General features: G+C 40.8%; 1 protein-coding gene across 1 annotated transcript in view; it reads left to right on the top strand.

Moving 5' to 3' along the window:
* LOC115045669 (ERC protein 2-like) overlaps positions 1-20,211 on the top strand; it is a 135,482-nt gene that overhangs the window by 51,678 nt on the left and 63,593 nt on the right. The window contains exons 11-17 of the mRNA XM_029505455.1: positions 2,144-2,185; positions 2,749-2,942; positions 9,097-9,190; positions 10,971-10,990; positions 13,166-13,238; positions 14,436-14,567; positions 18,293-18,453. Of these exons, the coding sequence (XP_029361315.1) occupies positions 2,144-2,185; positions 2,749-2,942; positions 9,097-9,190; positions 10,971-10,990; positions 13,166-13,238; positions 14,436-14,567; positions 18,293-18,453 (716 nt within the window). The remainder of the gene's footprint in view (positions 1-2,143; positions 2,186-2,748; positions 2,943-9,096; positions 9,191-10,970; positions 10,991-13,165; positions 13,239-14,435; positions 14,568-18,292; positions 18,454-20,211) is intronic.

Below are 20,211 nucleotides of genomic sequence, written 5' to 3'. Positions count from 1 at the left end.
GTTGCATGAGGTGCACTCTTTTTTGATGTTAATTGAAATTATCCCCTTAAATGGAGAAATGAGCTCTTTGTCTGACAAAGCTGACATGGAGGCCATTTGCCTCTCAAGCAGATGTGGAGTTTGTGTAGAGATCGTGTACACGCTGTGGCCCACTCGGTGTATCCACAGATGTTTGTATTACTGACTCAGTAAAGCTGTTAGTGGAGCTTTTTATCTCAACCCTCAAGCTCTGTTCAGTTCTTTGCATTCTCATCCTCTTTCCATAAAACTGAATTTGTTGATTCCATGGGTTAATAAAGGACTTCTGGAACTAAACACTCACTCTTCAAAGAGAAAATTTGTGTAAAAAAAAAAAAAAAAAAAACTAAACTAAAACAAAACTCAAGGAGTTCAGTGACCTTTCCAGACTGGGTTGGTTTAGACAAAGCAATGAGGCAACAATTTAACTGAGTCCAGTTCAAAAGACCATTTGGTCTTTCATTCGTCTTTCATTCATGGTGGATGGAATAATGGTCTTACTCACTGTCTTTTTTCACCAAGACAAGATTAATCAGGCATAGATTTTTGCACTGAAAGCAGTAGAATGAGATTTAATACAATCATATCTAAGGAACACAGATGGGGATTACCCTCAGGAGTCGGTCTCCAGTGTTTTCAAAGACTACCAAGCCCCACTGTTGCTGGGTTTTTGTCTGAACAGGAGTTCAATAACCCGCTTAAGAACCTTGTGGCATATTTAATTCGTTTGTAATATTTACCATTGAGAGACATTTCCAGGAATGATAATAATAATTTCTATGACCATATATGTAACCGTATCTTGACTGGCCTCCCCCCTCCTGTCATAATATCACAAATTCCTGTTGGACCTCGCCATTTTCTCAGCCGCCTCTCTCTGCCTGTCTGTGTTATTCATTGAAAGAACATAACAAACTCCACTCCACTTAAGACTAATGCGTTTTGTGCTCACAAAGATTGGGCTGGATTTGTGGTGATGAGTGTAATGGGCTTGTTGTGGAGATTGTGTAGAGGAATCGCAATGATTCCCCTTTACTATCCACTTTCCACCTTTATCACAGGTTTTACTCCTTTAGTTCATCCAAGTGTGCAAACAAGTACAGTGACTGACTTTTGGGGCTCTTGTAGGTGAAATATAGAGAAACCATCAAATTCAATGAACATACATATAGAATATGATGCACAACTGTAACATAAGTGCACATTATGTACAGTACACATTGGTTAATGACCTCTGTTAACCGTGGCTCCATCTGACCTTTCAATCACTTAGCAGTGCTCCTGCTGTAGCTACGTCTCTCATATGCAGGGGCCTATTTATGCATTTTGTCTATCTGGTGGGCTTGTGATAATTGGAAGGAGGCATTTGCTCAGATTGGTTAGAAGTAATAGTTAACAGACACTCCTTTTTTTTTTTCAACAGCAAACGCAAGCAGAACTACATGTACTGTCCTAGATTTATGTAGACCTGACAATAAATTATTCAGTGTGTGTGCACGCGCATTCTCACTTGATGATGTTTAAACGAGTGGCCTCAGCTGTCTCAACAAGTTAAAAATTCTTCACAAACAGAGTCAACGGAGAGGTAAAGACCCAGAGAAACAAGAAGAAGCAGAGTGAAAGATAATTCTAGGTTACAGGCTTCCTCTGGGATATTTTTCTCAGACAAAGAATTCATCAGTGCAAATTTTCTCTCAACATTTTACTTCGCAAAAGCACTAAGATGTTTGGTGGTCTCATAAATTCGCAGCCAAACAGAGGGAGATGGTAATTATATAATGGTAATGGTTGAACTCCACATGAAGGACGCCCCAAGAGGCAACTGATAGAAGGAAACCACAGAAAAGCAGGCGGCAGGGGAACCACAGGGAGGAGGGTGATGATGAGGGGATGAGAGCGGATGAGGGTACGAAATTGGTTCTGCTTCAGCTAGATTATGGGCCTAAGTGCATACACACAGTTCATTTACCTTTTTTATTAGGCTTCAAGGGTGCCCTTATGATTTGAGCTCCCATCTGATCCTGTGCAACTATCAGTGTCCAATAATTCAGCCACAGAGGTGTAATTTTAAGAATATACTTGCTTTGTGTGCCATATTCTTACTCTGTGTTTACATCTTTTCTAGGTGCCAGCCAAAGTAGATGGACTACCAGCAGTAAGCCACACGGTATGTTCTTTATTATTTCATACCTCTTATTTGTATGTGTCTGTGTGTTGAAGGAGGCCATCTGTGGACTCCTCTGGCTCAACTCTCTGTATCCAGACTTCGCTTCACCTTAATCAGACTGATTCAGTGCTTTGTGCTTTGTTACGCTCACCTTAATTTGAATCAGCCCTATTGGTCTTAGTCATATGCATTATTTGAAATTCACAACTTCACTGTCTGTATATGATGTCACTATAAGTATAAAGACAGTAAATGACCAACTGCACCTATATAATTCTTCTTGAGTCTTACCCCTCTTTATCATGCCTTACACTAAAAACCATTATATTACATGCCACTTTTTTCTCTTCGTGTAGCCCTTCACTATCACACACACACACACACACACACTTATATACGGATCATATCAAAAAAATAGCAGAGTTAAGGTTAATGTTAGTCTGACAATGACCTTATAAGGCGAAGCAGAAGTTGAAAAGATGGGTCTTGACTGTCTTATAGTGGACGTTGTATATGTTCCTTGACATTGTTTTAAAAAGTATTTTGTGCCCCACTCGCCAAAGATCCAAAACACAGAAGAACCAGTCAAGAAGTGTCCAGACATCACAGATCGATTGAGACTTCTGGAGCAGGAAGTTGCCCGCTACAGAGAGGAATCTGGGAAGTCCCAAGCAGAGGTGGAGAGGCTAATGGCTGCTCTAAAGGACGCTGAGATGGACAAAACTTGTAAGGAGAAGAAAATTGCTGATCTGGAGAGGTGAGGGTCAAAAATTCAGTGACATTCATACATCCAAAGACACCATCTGGGTGTCCTCAGAGATCGGTGTCCTTCCAAGTGACCGGATCTTTGTAAAATCTCAATTCATTCCTAAGTGCTCTATTTATAAAGAAGTAATCCACGAGACATAAACTGTCTAGATTGTGTCCTTCCAGCACTTGAAACCACTTACATGTTATGCTTTTTGCCTGATGAAATCAACTCTAGAAATGCATGCTGTGACCCATAGTGTATGTATGTATATTTGTGGGTTTTAATAATGTGTCTTAATGTCTTATCTGTTTCTGTGTATCCTTGTCTACAGACCTGGGTAAGTAGTTTTTAGTATGGCTATTAAACATACCCTCAAAATAACGGCAACAACATCCATTGCCATTACTCTTGACATTGTGCCGTGACTGTTGGGCTGATCTTGAACTTTCCAAGGTATAAAGTTGGAAATTGGGGCATTTTGGCTCTAATCTGATTCCCAGGAAGCTCGGATTTGACAATCCCAGTGGGACAGTTAATGTACAACACATTTAAGCAAAACAATCATGGTCCTCATTCCTGTCACAGCAATAACACAATGAGAAACTTTATATGTTTCCTGAATTATATGACAGGAGACATATAGCTTTTCTATTGCATTGACTTCTGGAAAGCTTATTCTCATTTCACTACTATCGTGAGTGCTGTCCTGCGGTTTTCCTCCGATCATACTCACTTTAAAGGATGTACATGTGTTTTCACATGGTTCTGCAAAATCACCAGATAGCTGCTTTTCTTTCTGTCTTTGAATTACTGTGAATGCATACAGCAAACAGATTTGTGTGAGAGTTTGAGTTCGACTGTGAGTCTGTGTCTATGTGTGTGCGTAATTGATGTTGCCAGGCAGGCAGCCAGCGGCATGCCAGTGGGAGGTGGTGTATCCAGCCCAGACACTGGCTGTTTATACTGCTCTGTTTATAACTGGCAAAGTGCTACTCAATTATCATCTGATTCACAGATTGGCATGGTGTGTATATGTACCCAAATGAGTGGTTATTTAGTGCCAACGCAGATGTACTGTATGTGAATGTTTGGATGCATATTTACTTAGTGTGTGTGTGTGTGTGTGTTTGTGTGAAAAAGTAGAGAAGTAAGGCGTCTTTTGAATGTGTGTCTGTGCGGAGTGTGTATCTGAAAACAGTTGCAGTTTGCCGTTCAGTGTGTCTGTATATGTAGATTGATGGTGTGTGGTGTCCCTGCTGGAGGATCACCAGCTGCACAGAAGAAGCCACAAGTGTAATAAATGTATGTGAAAATAGTGTTTTTTTTAACATATGCTGGCCCCATCAGGTGTGTTAACACTAGCTTTGGTTCTGAATGGTTGAGAATGAATCTGGATGGGCTGCATGCACTGGATCCAACACAGTTTCCTGCCTCATTCATTACCCGTTTTACTGACTCTCCACTCTGGCATGGAGACCGCGGACTGAGTTAAACTCTGTCAGAACACACGAGCATCAACCATAATAGGGATCCAGTAGCTCTTGCAGAGTTTGTTCACACAGTCTACTCTCTGTTTCCCCCTGTGTTTGCATGCGCCTTGCGATCTGCCTCTACATCTGCATCTAGGTCTTCCTGTGCATGCTGCTCAGCTGTAACTGGAGTGTGTTTATGTACAGGATATGAGTGTGTGCGTTGAACTGCGCATTTACTTTATGGGTAAAGATTTTGCAGCCATCTTACTATGGCTGCGAAAATTCACCCCTATGGAACCAATCCTTCTGCTCTGGTCAGCCCATAGAGGTCAGAGGTCATATGCAGGTCATCTGCAGGTTATCAGAGGACTTAGTGCATACCCAATCTGCTGCTGTAAACACACAAATGTGCAGTTTTTGTGACTATGTTGAGCTTAGTGGAGTATCAATATTTTATACTTGTGACAAGACGCTAGATAAGAAAATATGCTGTGTTTCACATGTGTGTGTTAATGTACATACAGCATGTGACTGCATGGGTGGATGAGTTTCTTTGCACTGATTGGACTTCTGTGTCAGGCTGTGTGATTTGTCCTGGCAGTGGCCAAAGCATGTCTTTTTAATCAGAATGTTTCTGTTGGCCTTTAGTCAGATGGCCTGTTAACTGCTATCTGCTTAGAGAGGGAGGGGAAACGATGAGGAAATAGACCCTTTCTCATCCACTTGGCAGTGCAGCAGAGAGCATCAAAGATTAATTTAGCTAGCAGGTCATTGTCATAAATTCTTTACGCTACAGGGAAGACTTATTCACATCAATTTCATTCCTTAGATATCCTAGTGATCTTCTATAAGTCATCAATAATATTACTATGGTTTATGCTTTGTGGGTTTTTTTTTTTTTTTTTTTTTAACTCTTATGTGTGTAGGAGTCATTCCTGGTTAAATGCTCAGTGGTACTGAACAGGCTTTATAGAAAGCATCTATATCAGCTGTTAACACTAATGCCAATGGCTGGATTTGTTGAATAGAGTTCCACAAGCCATAGCTACTCATATCTTGGAGTGGTTTGTATAGATAAAGAAAACAACAACAGCAACAAAAAATGTACATCTTAGCCTGGGATACAGACAAGGAGCACTTGATATATATATATATATATCAAGTGCTCCTTGTCTGTATCATATATATATATGTGTATATTTGAAACATGGATAGTTTTGCTTGACCTTGAACAACAGGAAAAAGTAAAATGATTACATTATGAAAAATAAATCAGACTCCCAGCTTCACGTTATCATAGCTACAGATGTGATAAGACCTTTGGTATTTAAGGGATGGTCAAGAATTTGTAAGGGTCTGTTGGATGGGAGGAATCAATGGTTGTTAATGGACGGATATTTGTAGACTAACAAACAATCATTTCCCCACACATAAACGCACGCACAAATTTGGGCCTTATTCCTGTGACCACAATTAAACTCCAGATGTGAGAACATCAATCTTGTGATAACCCACACACACAGGATGCATGCATGCCAAAATACACATAAGTTCCAAAGTCTGTATATAATATTTCTTCATAAAAATATTTGTAAGCAGCGTTAATTTCTGTGTGTGCTCGCAGGTGTCCGCACAGTTTGAATGGCTGTCTTATGTCTGAAAACATTAACTTCCTGTTTTGCGGTTGGACTATAGAAGCACCTGCATCAGAACATGTTCTTACAGTTAGACCCACAAACAGACGTTTGTCCTTATTTTTCAACCTCCTTTCTGTTTCAGTCTGTTTCGCACAAACACGGGCGCAATATGTGAAGGCAGCAGTGAAATGCTGATAAGACATATTTTAGATCCATAGGACATCAATCAGTGATAAACATATTCAGTTGGACCACTCAGCATTGCATCTACACAAGCACCTCAGATAAAATGTCAGACTCTTTGTGTTGACCCAAACTCATGGCTCCCCGCTCGCTGCCAAGAAAATGTATTTATTTCAGATCATATCAGCCTCTTACTCCATTTGATGTGCAACCCTTAGTTTGAACTGCCTTGAAATATCCCTCTCTGTTTGAAATCTGAGGATTTTGTTCCACTCTGCTGTTTATTAAAAGAGAAGCAGAGGAGATGGAGTAAGAATTAAGGGTTATGAAGTGGGAGGTTAAAGAATGGATTTTTTTCTTAAAAGGTTATTATTACTTTTTATTCTTTATTTACCCAGAAAATGATGAAAATTGAGAATGCATGCCCTTTTCCAGCAACACCCATATTAATATTCACGGTTTCCCACATTCAGATCTGGGATAAACCCAGCGAGGCCGCAGCTTTCGCTTCTTCCAGACCATGGCTCCACTGCAGCCACTTGGTTACTGCTGGCGCCTTGCTCAAGGGCATGATAGCAGTAATCCTTGAGTAAGGTCAGAATATTGTTAATCATTTAGTTTTCCTCAACACTATTTTAGTAAGATGTGAGTTTTTAAGTGACAATTGAAAGACAAATTAGAACAATACAACATGAATGCTAAAGGGATCATGGAAAAATAAAGTATGAGGAAATATGTATGAAGATATACAGTAAAGTAAAGAAAAAAAAATCAAGCTATGATTTAAAAGCCAGAAATAAAGTGGCGCTGCTTTTGTTGGAAGGCGGATGTGTTGAGTGCTCCAGGTGGAAGAAACAAGAGGAAATGTGAAAAATTACTTAGTCACATTCCGTTTAGGAAATGGCTGGACTTGAGTGAGCTGCTCCTTCTCTCTCACTTCATCTTCCCAAGCAGCATCACAGCAGTAAAACGCTATCTTCCCCTGATGAATTTACTAATTTCATTAATCACCAAATCACAGCTCTCCTTCGGATTTTCCACTCATATGCAGCCCAGCCTGTCTGCTCCTTATTCACACTCTACTTGCCCTCATTTGTTTTCACATCGGTCAAAACACTTATTTTATCTTGTGCCGATGGGCCGATGGGGGACCAGCTTGTTTGCCGGTTTATACAGTACACCTGTGCCGGTAGTGGCTGTGTGTGATAGCTGATATGCCCCCATGGCAAATTTGTTCTCCATGGACATGCATCTGAGCTTATAATAACACACACACACAGACATCAAAGATCCGAGTATAAACAAATTCCTTCTCTCCTCCGCCGTCTCTTCCTCCTCCTCGCTGTGTAAATATGTGTGCACATGCACATATGTGTACATATATTTCCTTCATAATAGTAACAGGAATGAATGAAAATGTATATTTATGCAGCACTTTTCAAAACCCACTTGTAAAAATGATAATACATGTAAAATCAACATCACAGTCATAAAAAAAATGAAATAAAGATAAACGCCAGAGACATGAAAGAGCATGCCCAAAAAAAACTGAATGTGTAGTTTTGTATAGAGAGGGTAATATCAGATATGAAATCCTTTAAGGTTTTGAAAGATACTGTTGTGTGTGTGTTCAAGTGAATGTGTATTAAATATTCATGATCTCAGGTATCTTTTAAATTTATTGCACACCAACATGTCTCAGAAAAACTGACACAAGCATACAGACAAACATGGCGTCTAAGGCCTATGACAGCAAATATTTGGCCATATAAGGGGGCAGCTTGTAGGTTTTGCCCAGAATAAATACACCAGTGTGGATATGGAATAATAATGTGGCGCGTTGTAGCAGCTGCTTAGTCGCAGCCAATTTACAGTGTCAGAGGGTTCTCTTAAGCGCTAATTTGTCACTGTCAGCTTTCTTGTTTCTTGTTTGGGTGGGGGGCCACATTTTGTTGGTGTGTGTGTGTGTGTGTGTGTGTTCTTGTCAAGGTAGGCAAGTAGGGAGGGAACTTTACGACTGAATGACAATGAAGTTACCCATCTACCTACCTTAATTCTATTTTCACTGTGTGTCACCCTAAAACATGCAGCTGTGTAGTCTGTCCTGAGTTTTGTGGGTTCCTGTGCATGCGGGTGTGCGTATGTGCCATAGTTCTCTGACTAAGTAAGTTTGGTAAATGACAAGGAGTAGGTTTCAGTGTGGAGGTAACAACACAGCTATCCTGATGGGGTAATACATGGTTTAGCCCCGTAATCAGCACCTCAGCTGACAACACTGACAGGAGATTTATTATCCTCTGTGTGTGTTTCTGGCAGCGACTATGGACGCGCACCAATTTGTGATTTTCAAAAACACATGCCCTTTTGTGTGTGTTTTATTGTCAACCTGTTATCTGTAGACTCACTTTTTCACATATCTATTTTTGAGAATGCGTCTGTGTGTGTTTGTGTGCGTGCTTGTTCTTGTATCTCCTGTCTGCATATGTTTGTGTGTTTTGTTGTTGAAAGATTTACACAGCAGTGTCTCATCCATCTGTCAAGTCTTGTCTTGTCCAGTCTGCCATGCTACTAAGACGAGACACATGGCAGACTGTCATGTGCCATTTTCCTGTATAATGCATACGCAGGCCTTGTTTTAACTCTGAAAATAAATTAAAATAATGACGATTAAAATAATCTAATTTTATATATGTATTTTATATACTAGGCATCAATATTACTTTTACTATTTAGAGAAAGTAATTGAAAGTGAAACAAGGCCGTGGTATGTTGTGTATAATTTGTGAGCATACAAAGCATAAACTATGCCCTGTCATCATATTTTCCCGTTCTTCCTTTGCTGTCATCAATTTTTTTTTCTATCTGAAGGCAAATCAAGTCTCCAAACATCCAGAAGCAGACGGTACCGGGTGATATGAGGAAAGATGCCCTGACTGATGGACATCCGCACTCTTTATCACAGGTTTGAATATGTGTGTGTCTGTCTGGAATGTGTGTGCACATTCCTTGACTTTTAATGTAGCTCTTCATCACCTCTTTATCCCAGACTGTTCAGATTTGCTGATTTTTTTTTCCTGCTCTCTATTCTGATCTTTCCTCCTCACCTCTTATGGAACGCATTTCTCAGAAAGAATTATCTTTTGCCTTCCCTGAATATCTCCCTCACTACTCTCACCTTCTTTCTCTTACTTCCGAACAGAGAGCATCCCCCTTACCCCACCCCATTCCATATCCTCTCTCTTGGTGCATCTCAGACTCCTAAGTGGAAGAGACAGCCATTTAGTCCTGGCAAAATCAGCTCCATACACCAGCTGGAAGCGGTGGTATAATGGCTCAGATGGGAATAATAAACTAATGTCTGGTCAGTCAGGGAAGAGCATCTTGAAGTTGAATTTCTATGATAATTTGTGGAGCTGTATACCTGTTTAAGTGTCAACACGAGAGTCAGCTGTTTTTCTCAAAACTCTATATGTATATGCATCTGAAAAACATCCCTGAAAGTGTATTACTCTGAAAAGCTATCCTGAGGTGTTAATATGGAGAGCTCAGCCATGCCAGTTTATTCCCATAGGACCAATAAAATAGAGTACACTTCTCTGTACCTCCCTGGCAAATTGAGCCAGGGCTCCTTTCTGTGTCTGTTTTTGGTAGTTATTTTGTTATTTCTGTGTGTGCTGGCATGCAGCATCCACATCCTATTTCCTCTTCCAAACAGCATCTGAGTAGTACACATTAATATTGCTCTAACCTGGAAAGAGCCATGAAGTGAGTGCCAGGAAGAAAGAAGGAGGCACAGGGACAAGTGCAAGGGAAAAATATTGACCAAGGGAAATACTAGTGTGAGCACACACAGGAAATCAAGTTGAAAAATCTCTTTCTTTCTTTCTTTTTTTTAATCTATGCTGTGGGGCCTTATGAATGCCAGTTGGTTGGTCTGCTACTTTGGTCCGGACGGAAATATCTCAACAATTGATTGGTTGCCATGACATTTTTGTAAACAAGGATGCCCACACACTAACTATTGACTTTTTTGCAATTGCACCAAAGAAACCTCCCAGCAAACACACACACTCACAAGCACATTCACCCATCTAACGCACAATATGAGTTTGTTCAATACTTCGTTTCATAACCAAATGATTCAGAAACCAATGTTACTCACACAGGCCCAGTTTTGCTTAGTGTTTAGTGGTTTAACATTACCAAGAGTTACCCAAGTGAGCATCACAGCACAGCGAGGTTAGACTGGCTTGTTTTAACGTAGATTAACTTTTATAGGAAACTCATTCAGATACTAGATACTATACTCACAGTTGTTATCATCTTTGCACTGAAATCAACATTTTAGGGTCGAAAAAGTATTTACCCTAACACAATGGGAACTACCCTTAAAATGCCTCAAATATATATTTGGTGTTTCTGTCCAACATTTTCATTCTTTCTTTCTTTTCTTTCATACATTATATGATATGATAAAGATCAGTGTTAGTGTAATAAAAAAGAAGAGGAATTGCTTTAAAGAGTCGGAGAAATGTTGAATAACAGACAAGTTAGAACTAATACAACATAAGGGGGGATGATTTTGACAGCACAGTCCAGCTCACACTGTGATGCTGAGATGTGGTACTGTACAGTGTACATTCTGTATATCATAAGTGCTCTGGAGTCAGCTCGCACTGTTGCCTCTATCTCACTCTCTTTCCCCTGTTTGCTTTGTCTCAGTTTATCTCTGGGTCCATCAGGAACACAGCACGCTCCGAGGGTAAACACAAACAAACAGGGCCTTCCCTCATCGCTCCCTCTCAGCATTCATCCAGGAGAGTTTATGTGGGATAGAGCGATAGCATCTCTTCGCTCGATCGTCTCCATCGCGCCACGCTGCACTTCACAAACACAGAGAAAACACACATCGGAAATGTTCACTTCAAGGCTTCAAACATGTCTGTTATTTCTTTTTTATCTGTGATTGAAAGGCGTCGGTGACACTCAATACTTTGTTTAGAGACATAGGGATTATAGAAACTCTTTTTTTAAATTGGAGACAGAGAAAATAGAGTGCCTGATTTTCATTCAGGCTAAGTTTGTTCCCACAGCCTGTGAGCTGGACTCCAACCGTATATAGAACGTCTGGTCCTGAACACGGTTATTTCGAACATAGAGGTTGATGGTGCACGCACAATCTTTTTGACGGAGACAGATGTCTGTCTGCCTGGATCAGTCTGTGTGGGTAAGTGGTTTATGTGTATGCATTTGTGTGCGAAGCTGAGGATCATAAACACACAGCTGCTGGGAATGTGCATTCTCTCACTCTTTGCTCCATCATGATCTTTCCCAAGGGCATTAGGTGATGATTGGTGCTGCACAGGCAATTATCTTTCCATTTCTCCACACTCAGTATCTCTCTATCTTTATTGCCTTTTTTTCCATTCTTTGTTTCCAGCCAGCAATATTCCCTTGCTACTAATAAAACTCTCATAACTCGCAAATATGCACTGACATCCACACACACACACACACACACACGTATAGTGTACATGTACACACACGTTCACACAGTGGCAGACAGAGCTTTCTGCTTAGGTTTAACTTGGGGGTCCAGCAGTGGCAACTCCATTTCAGTGCGGTGGGTGGGTGTGTATGTTTGTGTGTATTGATGTGTGCATGTGTGCATGGGTTTCTGCCTATGGGGCGGAGTTAGACCAGTACTTGTTGATTCTGGTGCATCGAATTACTGCCTGTCTGTCACATCCAATTACAGCTTTGGACTGCTGACACACACAGCTTGCCTCTGTATGTGTGTGTGCGGCTGTTTGTTGCTCACCTCCAGCTGTGTTGTGCTGACGTGACGAGCCACAAGTATCCGTTTGTAGTCCGGCTACCTTGGCGCTATTTTCGACACACTCACACTTGCTCTTAGTTTGGCCAGTATGTTAGTCAGTTAATATTATTGATAGACTTTAGATCTTATTTTTAAACCCCGTTATTAAATATTTACCTTTGAATATTAAGATGTCTTAATCCAATTTTTCTTTTTTCTTAGTGTGACCACAGCATTGAGCCTGTGTCTATACTGACCTTAAACCTGACATTTATTAGAGGTGGTGAATAAGGCACTGATATCTGAATGTTTTCTTTTTCACATGCGCCTAGTGTCTCTTCATGCTATCACAATGGTTTGGTCATATTGATGTGTTTTTTAACCGAGAGTTCTTTTTTATAAAGCAAAAGCACAAGATTTCTCCCCTTGGGCTTGGTACTGGCTTTATTTGTTCACATTAATGCTGAATTTTACTTATCAGCTGTACAATGTGTTTCAAATTATTATGCATATGCAATATCAATTAAACAAACATTCAAAATTTTGTTTTTCATTTCAAGTTTTCAGTTCTGCTTCTCTTGACAGTTCTACATTATTGACATCAATCAGAGACAGGTGTGTTAATTATTTTGCCAGTTTAGCCTAATTAAATGGAAACTACATAAAGAGGTTGTTCCACATTATTAACCAAGTCACACTTTGCAAGCAATATGGGGAAAAAACTGCTTCTGCTTATGAAAGGCGTAAAATATAGAACCTTGCAAAAGATCTGAAAACACTGGATATTTAACCAAAAACGTAAAAAATTGTTGTACTGTTCAAAGATTTTTGTGTGATTCAGAATGTAGACAGGTTCGTTCAGATAAAGGTGTATTAAGGAAAGTATTGATTGTATTATAAGAGCAGCTGTGAGAAATCCACCGATGAGTCAATAACAGCTATACCATGGCAGAATATACTGCCATGGTATGAAAACTAGAACTTCTCATGCAAGACAACACACCAAACCCCTGCTGCAGAAAAATACCATTCAGGCCTTGGCAGCTTTGAGCATAAAGGGAGAAAAAATCATGGTGTGGCCACCGTCATCCCCTGAACCCTGAACTCAACCCTATATAGAGCCTATGGAGCATCCTTAAAAGGAAGCTATGTGAGGGTGGAAGCAATTGTATCATCCTCAAAAGAAATACAGGCACAAACTACATGGACTCAAGTTCAATGGATGAGAGAGTTGCTAAGGTGATAGTAAAGGCCTCTATATTTAAATGTGACTTGCTCTGAAAAAATGTTTTTGACTAAAATAGCTTTGATTTGGGAAAAAAATTCTTATTTTGCAAGAAATGACAACAGATTATCAGTATCAGTTTAATAATGTGCCCTAAGGTACATTAAAACACAGAAACACCAGAGAACTGTCATCCTTCAGTCTAAAATTTTCTCTTTCACTAGTTCACTAGTAGTTTTCTCTTTCACTTTATTATCTGAAATGTTTCATCTTAATTTCCTCCAGTGTCACTGTTACTTGTTGCGTTCACTTTTTCATATAGTTTGAAGCATCTGTTATTAACTTTTCAGTGTTAAAGCTGCCACTATTTACTCGCCCTCTCTAAAAACCTACTTTGCAGTGGTCTGTCGTATTGGTGAGAAGTGACAATGCAATCACTGGCTTTATGGGAGATAGTGGCTGTTAAAGTGTTAACCGGACATTTCAGGGTGTATTCTGGTGTGGCTTTAATTACTGAGTGTCTGATTGGCGTAACCCGATTTTGCCCTTAAAACATTTGTCTGACTCTTCTGCAATAAGGATATGCCCCTGAGTTTAAATGAACTCCTCCTTGAAACCTTCTCCTTGCTCATGTGATTCCAAAGCTTCTGTGCTGTTGCCACAAAAGTGTGAATGTGTGAACTTGAAAGTCAAAAGAGAGTTAAAATGAGAGAGAGAGAGAATCTGGGGTTTATTATTTCTGTCCAGTGTTTTCTTTCACAGTTCCATCACCCAGTGTGGAGAAGGATCAGTTTCCTCCACTCACCATAGGTGTCAGAGAGGCCACACACAAACTCTCCATCACTTATCACTCTCTGCCGTTCTGACTATATTTCTTTTAAGACAGCTTTTCACTTTCCCATTATTTTCCTGTTTCTAATTTACATCCTCACACACCAAAGGGACCAACAAATGTCTTTTGTCAAATGATCTTTTGTCCATATAAAATTATTCCAGTGAGGGAAAAAAATCATTTGATAAGGTTTTAAAAGAAAGTATACTAAAGGGGGAAAAAAACTCTCTCCCTTGCTTTTGTTACTTTGCTTCCAACCCTCCCTCTTGTCCTCCTCTAAATTCCCATTATCCCCCCTCCGACTCCCAAAGCTTCCACTTTTAGCTTCCCAGGATGCCATGCAAGAGACGGCGGAACAGATCAGGGAGTTGGAGATGGCACTGAGAGAGAGCATGAACACATCTGCACATAGAGAGGCTCTCTGGGCACAGGAAGAGGCTGCTCGTGTTCAGGCCCAGAGAGAGGTCGATCTGATGTGACACACACTCCAGAAAAGCATGTGTTTGCGCACACACTCGTACATAGAGATACTCAAACACATCTCCACCTAGGCAGTCTGGCCTGACTGTTAAAGTGAGTGCAGGTGCCAGTTCACCTTGGAATAATGGACCACATAAAAAAAAAAAAAAAAATTACCGACTGAACTGCACCCCTATGTGGTTGAGAGCATAAGGACAGGCTGTGGATAATGGGTGAACCTTTATCACAGCAAATATCATTATTACAAAATGGATAGCTGCCTTTTCTTTTTTCTCTCTTGTTTTCTTTGATTCTTAATTCAGTTTTACGTTTCTAAACATGCTTTTGATTATTTCTTCCCTCTAGACTGAAATTTGAAACTGAAAAACAAAAAAAATTCTGCTTTCATTTTCTGTCTCTCGTTAAGTTTGCTGTTGCATGCTTAAAAATGTAAGCATATGTTTGACTTACTGTCAGTTTATATGCATGTAATCAGAATTCATTAACAAAGCTTAAGACTTTGGGCTTGCAGCCTTGATGGAGCACAGGCTGCCCTTTTATCCTGCATGTCCTGCTATCTATCGGTCTCTCTCTGCCAGTTGTTGCGTGGGTCAAAAAACAGTTTATGTGTGTCCTTTTGCATATATTTGTGGGAGCATAGGCTTGTCTGTGGTGGGAAAGAGAAACAGGGAGAGGCAGTGTGTTTCCCCTTGGTGTGAGTGTGCATTTGAATGAGAATGACCTTGCATTACTTATGCGTGCCACGAGTAATATGAGAGCTATCAGCAGTTAAAACAAGAAACATTTTTTCGGCAGAATGGTGGCTGTATTGCTTTAAGCGCACACACATAAGCTCCTTCTCAGTCTCTCTCAAACACGCACACACACATAAACACAGAAGCTGATAGTGGTAAACTTAAAAGGTTGGTGGATGGACTGGGAAAATAAAAGGAGGTCAAACTCAGTTTCGAAAATTCAGTGAGAGCCAATGCTAACTGTGGCTTGTTTTTTCCTACTTTTTGCAATTTCTGTACTTTAAACGCTTGACTTATAATCAGCATGGATACTGTGTGTTTGTCAAACAATTTTCTGATCCTCTGAGAGGTCTGAAAGAAAAGTATATTTATGTCTTGTGGGACTGTTCACAGTCAGAGAAGTGGATGATTCAGTTTTGACCTAAGTTTACCCATGTGCAGCAACGGATCAGGAAAAGCCTTTTCTAAATTGTGACACTTTAAATCATTAACCCCAGAAGTAATTGTCAAGTTATTTAATTTTCAATCTAATCCAGACCCTACGCACAGAGAGTTTAGTGAGCCAGCATTAAGCTACAGTCACACTGTTGACACCAGGATGCTGCTCAGTCTATGATTCTCAATGTGGGAGCTGTCAACACACTGAACTCTGTGAGCCAACACTACATCACCACATAAGAAGGCAACAGGTCAACATGCCATTAACATGTACTTTCGCAATCGTCAGTCAACTACCTTTCTCTCCTCAGACTGTGGAGAAAAACAGTGTGTGTGTGGTGGGGTACTAGGGGGTAGGGGTGAGGGATGGTGAGGGGGACAAGCCCTTCTGAAACATCACCTGACCCTGGCAGCATTTCAGAGCACGCTGCCAGACTCACCCCTCCCCTTTCTCTTTCCTTGATTTTCTCCTTTCTTCTCCCCTCTGTCTCAGAGTAATCAGTCTCATGATGTGTAATGCGCTGAAAGTCTTCCATCAGCCTGACCTGCTGAAATGGAGCATGGGTAATGCCCTGGGTCACTTTTCTTCACACCCCCGCTATGTTAAGACTCCCAGTCTGTCCCTGCCTCTCTCTGTTTCTTGACTTTCCCCTAGCATCATTTCTGCTGTCCATCGCTCTTTCCCATCTGCCTTCTTAAGTTGTCTCACCCAATTATCTTGCCTCTGTCTCTCCATTTCTGTTCTTGTCTCTCCCCCTCTCTCCCCCTGAATGGCGTTTGAACTAGGCCTTTGAACCAGCAACACCGACGCAAATGGACAAGAGGGATTTGGCCCTTAGCTCTGAGCCCCCAATCAGCTTAGCAACTAAAGGGTCTTTGGGCCCCCTGGGTCTTAGTGAGCCTTAGGCTGGCTGGGGGGGCTTTGCCTTGAAGTTGAGCTAAATTAGCACGCACAGGCTCACTGTTAAGCTGATTAGGTCCCTAATTTCACTAAAATGCATTGTATTCCTTATTAATGATGTGATTGTGAAGGACTAGTCTGGGTGGTGGACTAATGGGTAACTGGGAGTGGAACAGTATAAGGGTTAGCATAAGGGCTGATAGACATGTGGTGGGTGGAGTGTAAATGGTGTTTGTGTGTGTGTCTGTGTGTGTGTGTGACCCTTGGCTTTCAAGATGAAAAGATTGGCACTGGTCCTGGATTCCTTTAAGCCTGAAATAAGACATTTAACGTGGTGCGATTTTGGACAGTTTGATGTCTTGATGACATTGGATATATTAGCAGCTAGACACTCAAAAGGGTCAGTTGTTGTTGGCAAGGATCCATTTTTGTTATTGTTGGGTTATTTCATTTATTTTATTTTTTTTACTTTTACATTTTTTTGGAGAAGCAACACTTTGTTACATTTCCAGGAAGTTGTCCCTTTCCCACCATTTTGAATTTCTTTATTCCCTTACTTCCTTTACTTCCACCCTTTCGTCTCTGACGCCATATGTGATATTCATGAACAGTCAGTGAGCACATTATCTGACATCTGTGAAACACACCTAGAAAACCAGCGGAGATGGAGAGTGTCCTGAAAATGTGTGAACGATTTGGCCCCTTCATAAAAGAGGCCTATTCCCTTTTTCATGTCCTACCCCATGGAGTTCGTTCCCCCGAATACTCTCTGTTTTTTTCCTTTGCTTCTCCTTCACTTTCATTCCCTTTGTTTGTTTTAGATCCAACACCTCAGAATTTATTGTTTGGCTATCTCATATCACAAATCTGCAAATCATCAGAGATGAACAAAGATGGCATTCTCTTTGCAAGCTATACAATAATGTTCTCATGACCCATTTACAGCATCGGACCAGTCCTGCCTAGTACTGAATCCTGTTGTGAAGAACTTGTTGTTAGACAATTAGACACTTCCTGTCTTAGGATAATGACGCCCTGAGGTCACATCCTGTCTATCAGACAATTAGGGTGGACATGTAGACCTGCATTGCTGGAGGGCATGTATGTGCCTAGGAAAGAGTTGTAGTTGAGGGCCTGAGCATTATTCTCACCTGCTTTAAAGTAGAAACACACTTTAGAGTGAAGTAAAATAAGTGGAGAAATGTGGGCCCTTGTCTCTAGTGCAGGGGTCATTGGACATATCATTCAACTAACCTTTGAACCTGAGTGGTTTTTACTTCTCTATGTTGTCTACCAGCCATTTCCTTTCAAGTTTAGGCAGTCATCTTGCCTCATTTTAGCATTTCAACACGGACACACACATGCACACGCAGACACACACACTCAAATACACGTGCAGGATAATGCAGTTTCCTATTCATTTCAATGGGGAAGTCAAAGGAGTGGACTCCTTTGACTGGTAATTTATATCTGGTAACTGCCCTATTTCATTTTATGAAAGATGCTGCATGATTCAGCACTTATTGCATTTGGAAGCTGAGATGTGTGCATGAGTATCCTGCTGTATTTCCATCCAATTTAAATTCAGTTTAAGCTAGTGTGTGTATGTGAATAGATGCATCTTTTCTTTCAATAGCTGGAAGAGCTGATGGGAGCCTTGGAGAAGACACGACAAGAGCTGGATGCCACCAAACTGCGTCTGTCCTCCACTCAGCAGTCCCTACATGAGAGAGATGGACACCTCAACAGCTTGCGCCAGGAGAGACGCAAACAGCTAGAGGAGATTCTGGAGATGAAGTTAGTTCTATGCTTTTTTATAGATAATATTTTCCAATTCTATCTATCTATCTATCTATCTATCTATCAATCTATCTGTCTATCTGTCTGTCTGTCTGTCCGTCTGTAAGCATATGCTACATACACTACCACCATGGCGTGCATCTCTTTAATCAGTAAATGAAAGACTTTAAGCCCTAAGTAATGTGACGTAAGAGTTATAGTCAGAGAGAGTAAACTAGTGTTAGCAGTAGTGACTGCACACCCCACTCATAAAAGTATATGATGGAGGTTTTTTTTATTGATGTTGGCATGATTCACTCAGTGCTTCATCAGGAGTGTTTTCGTTGCCCTGCACAGCAGTCTTGTTGTTGGAGCAGAAACCTGCAACTAATACTGTATTAGGCACATTTATCCACTCACCTATTCGCATGTGCGTCTCTGCATGAGTGTTATATAGACATCAGCACTGAGGTGTGTTTTGAGGCAGGATCAGCTGTTATCTATAACTGTCTTATGAAAAGTTCCATTTATTGAGGACAGGTGGTGCAGCCTTAAACAGCGGGTCAAAAAGATATGTGTGCGGCTGTTTCTTCATGTGGACATCTGTGTGCGTGTGTGTGTGTGTGTGTGTGTGTGTGTAGAGAGGGAGAGAAAACCCACAAATAAGGTGCAGGTCTGGTTGCATTTGCATGTGTGATTGTGTGTCAGTGAATGTGTATGAATGTGTGAGCCAGTTCAGTGATCTGTCAGTCGAGCGGCTACATGTGTGTTTGCTTTGAGCGCTTTGATTGAATGAGCATGGAGCCACATATCTGGTTGTCATGTGCTGCAGAGAAATGCCTTTAATGTCAGCCACTCAGTACAGTACAAAAGGGAAGGCTGGCACATATGTATTAAAAACACAACTTTTGAAATCCGTTATGTCTTTCAAATGAAAGAATGTGTGTATGTGTCTGTGTCTGCCTACAGTATGTGAATGTGTAATGTTTGTTGGAGACTGAAAAAGATGGTGCCCTTTCCTGTGTACTAGCACAAACAGACACACACGCACACACACGTTTGTGATACAAACCGTCCTCCTGTCTTATCCAATTTCCACCATCCAAACATTACCAGAGATGTTTAGCAGAGGAAATGTTTTACATATGATCCAGGAAAAAAACTGCTTCTAGGTATCTACTTGACTTGGGGAAAACATTCATGAACTTGACATTTGAACAATACTTTAGTACTTGACTGGCACTAGGCATAAATCATTATAATATCACCATTAGAAAGATGTCTGAGAAAGAAATTTAGTGTGATGGTTGGTTGATGTAAACAGCAACAAAGTAGATTGCATGCTTTGCCTTTGTGTCTGAGACTTTGAGTGAATACAAGTCGACACTGGTCAGACCTAATGGAAGGGGTACAGGGGGCTATAGTGCGTGTGGTCTCTTGTGCATTGTGTGTCTGTGTGTACGAAGAGGTCGGAGGCTGGGGTTTGGGGTCACTGGTGATGAGGATTAAAGGACTGTTGAATTGCAAGCGGCAAAACTTTGTGAGACTGACTTACATCTGAACAAGCCGCAAAGATATGCAAGTAGAATGCACACACACAGGCTCAGTGGAACTCGCATATAATCACTCATGTCTGCAGACATGAACATACTTACACAAACTTTGGCGTTCTCCTTTTTAAAGGGGCCGTATTCCCCAAGCACAATCCTGGTCCAAGTTAGCATGGGGAAAACTAAACAGGGAAAGATAGGGCAGAGAAACAGAGGTAACAAGAGA

The sequence above is a fragment of the Echeneis naucrates genome, chromosome 7 (assembly GCF_900963305.1).
Source record: "Echeneis naucrates chromosome 7, fEcheNa1.1, whole genome shotgun sequence".
NCBI classification, from domain to species: domain Eukaryota; kingdom Metazoa; phylum Chordata; class Actinopteri; order Carangiformes; family Echeneidae; genus Echeneis; species Echeneis naucrates.
This window is presented reverse-complemented; position numbering and strand designations above follow the sequence as displayed.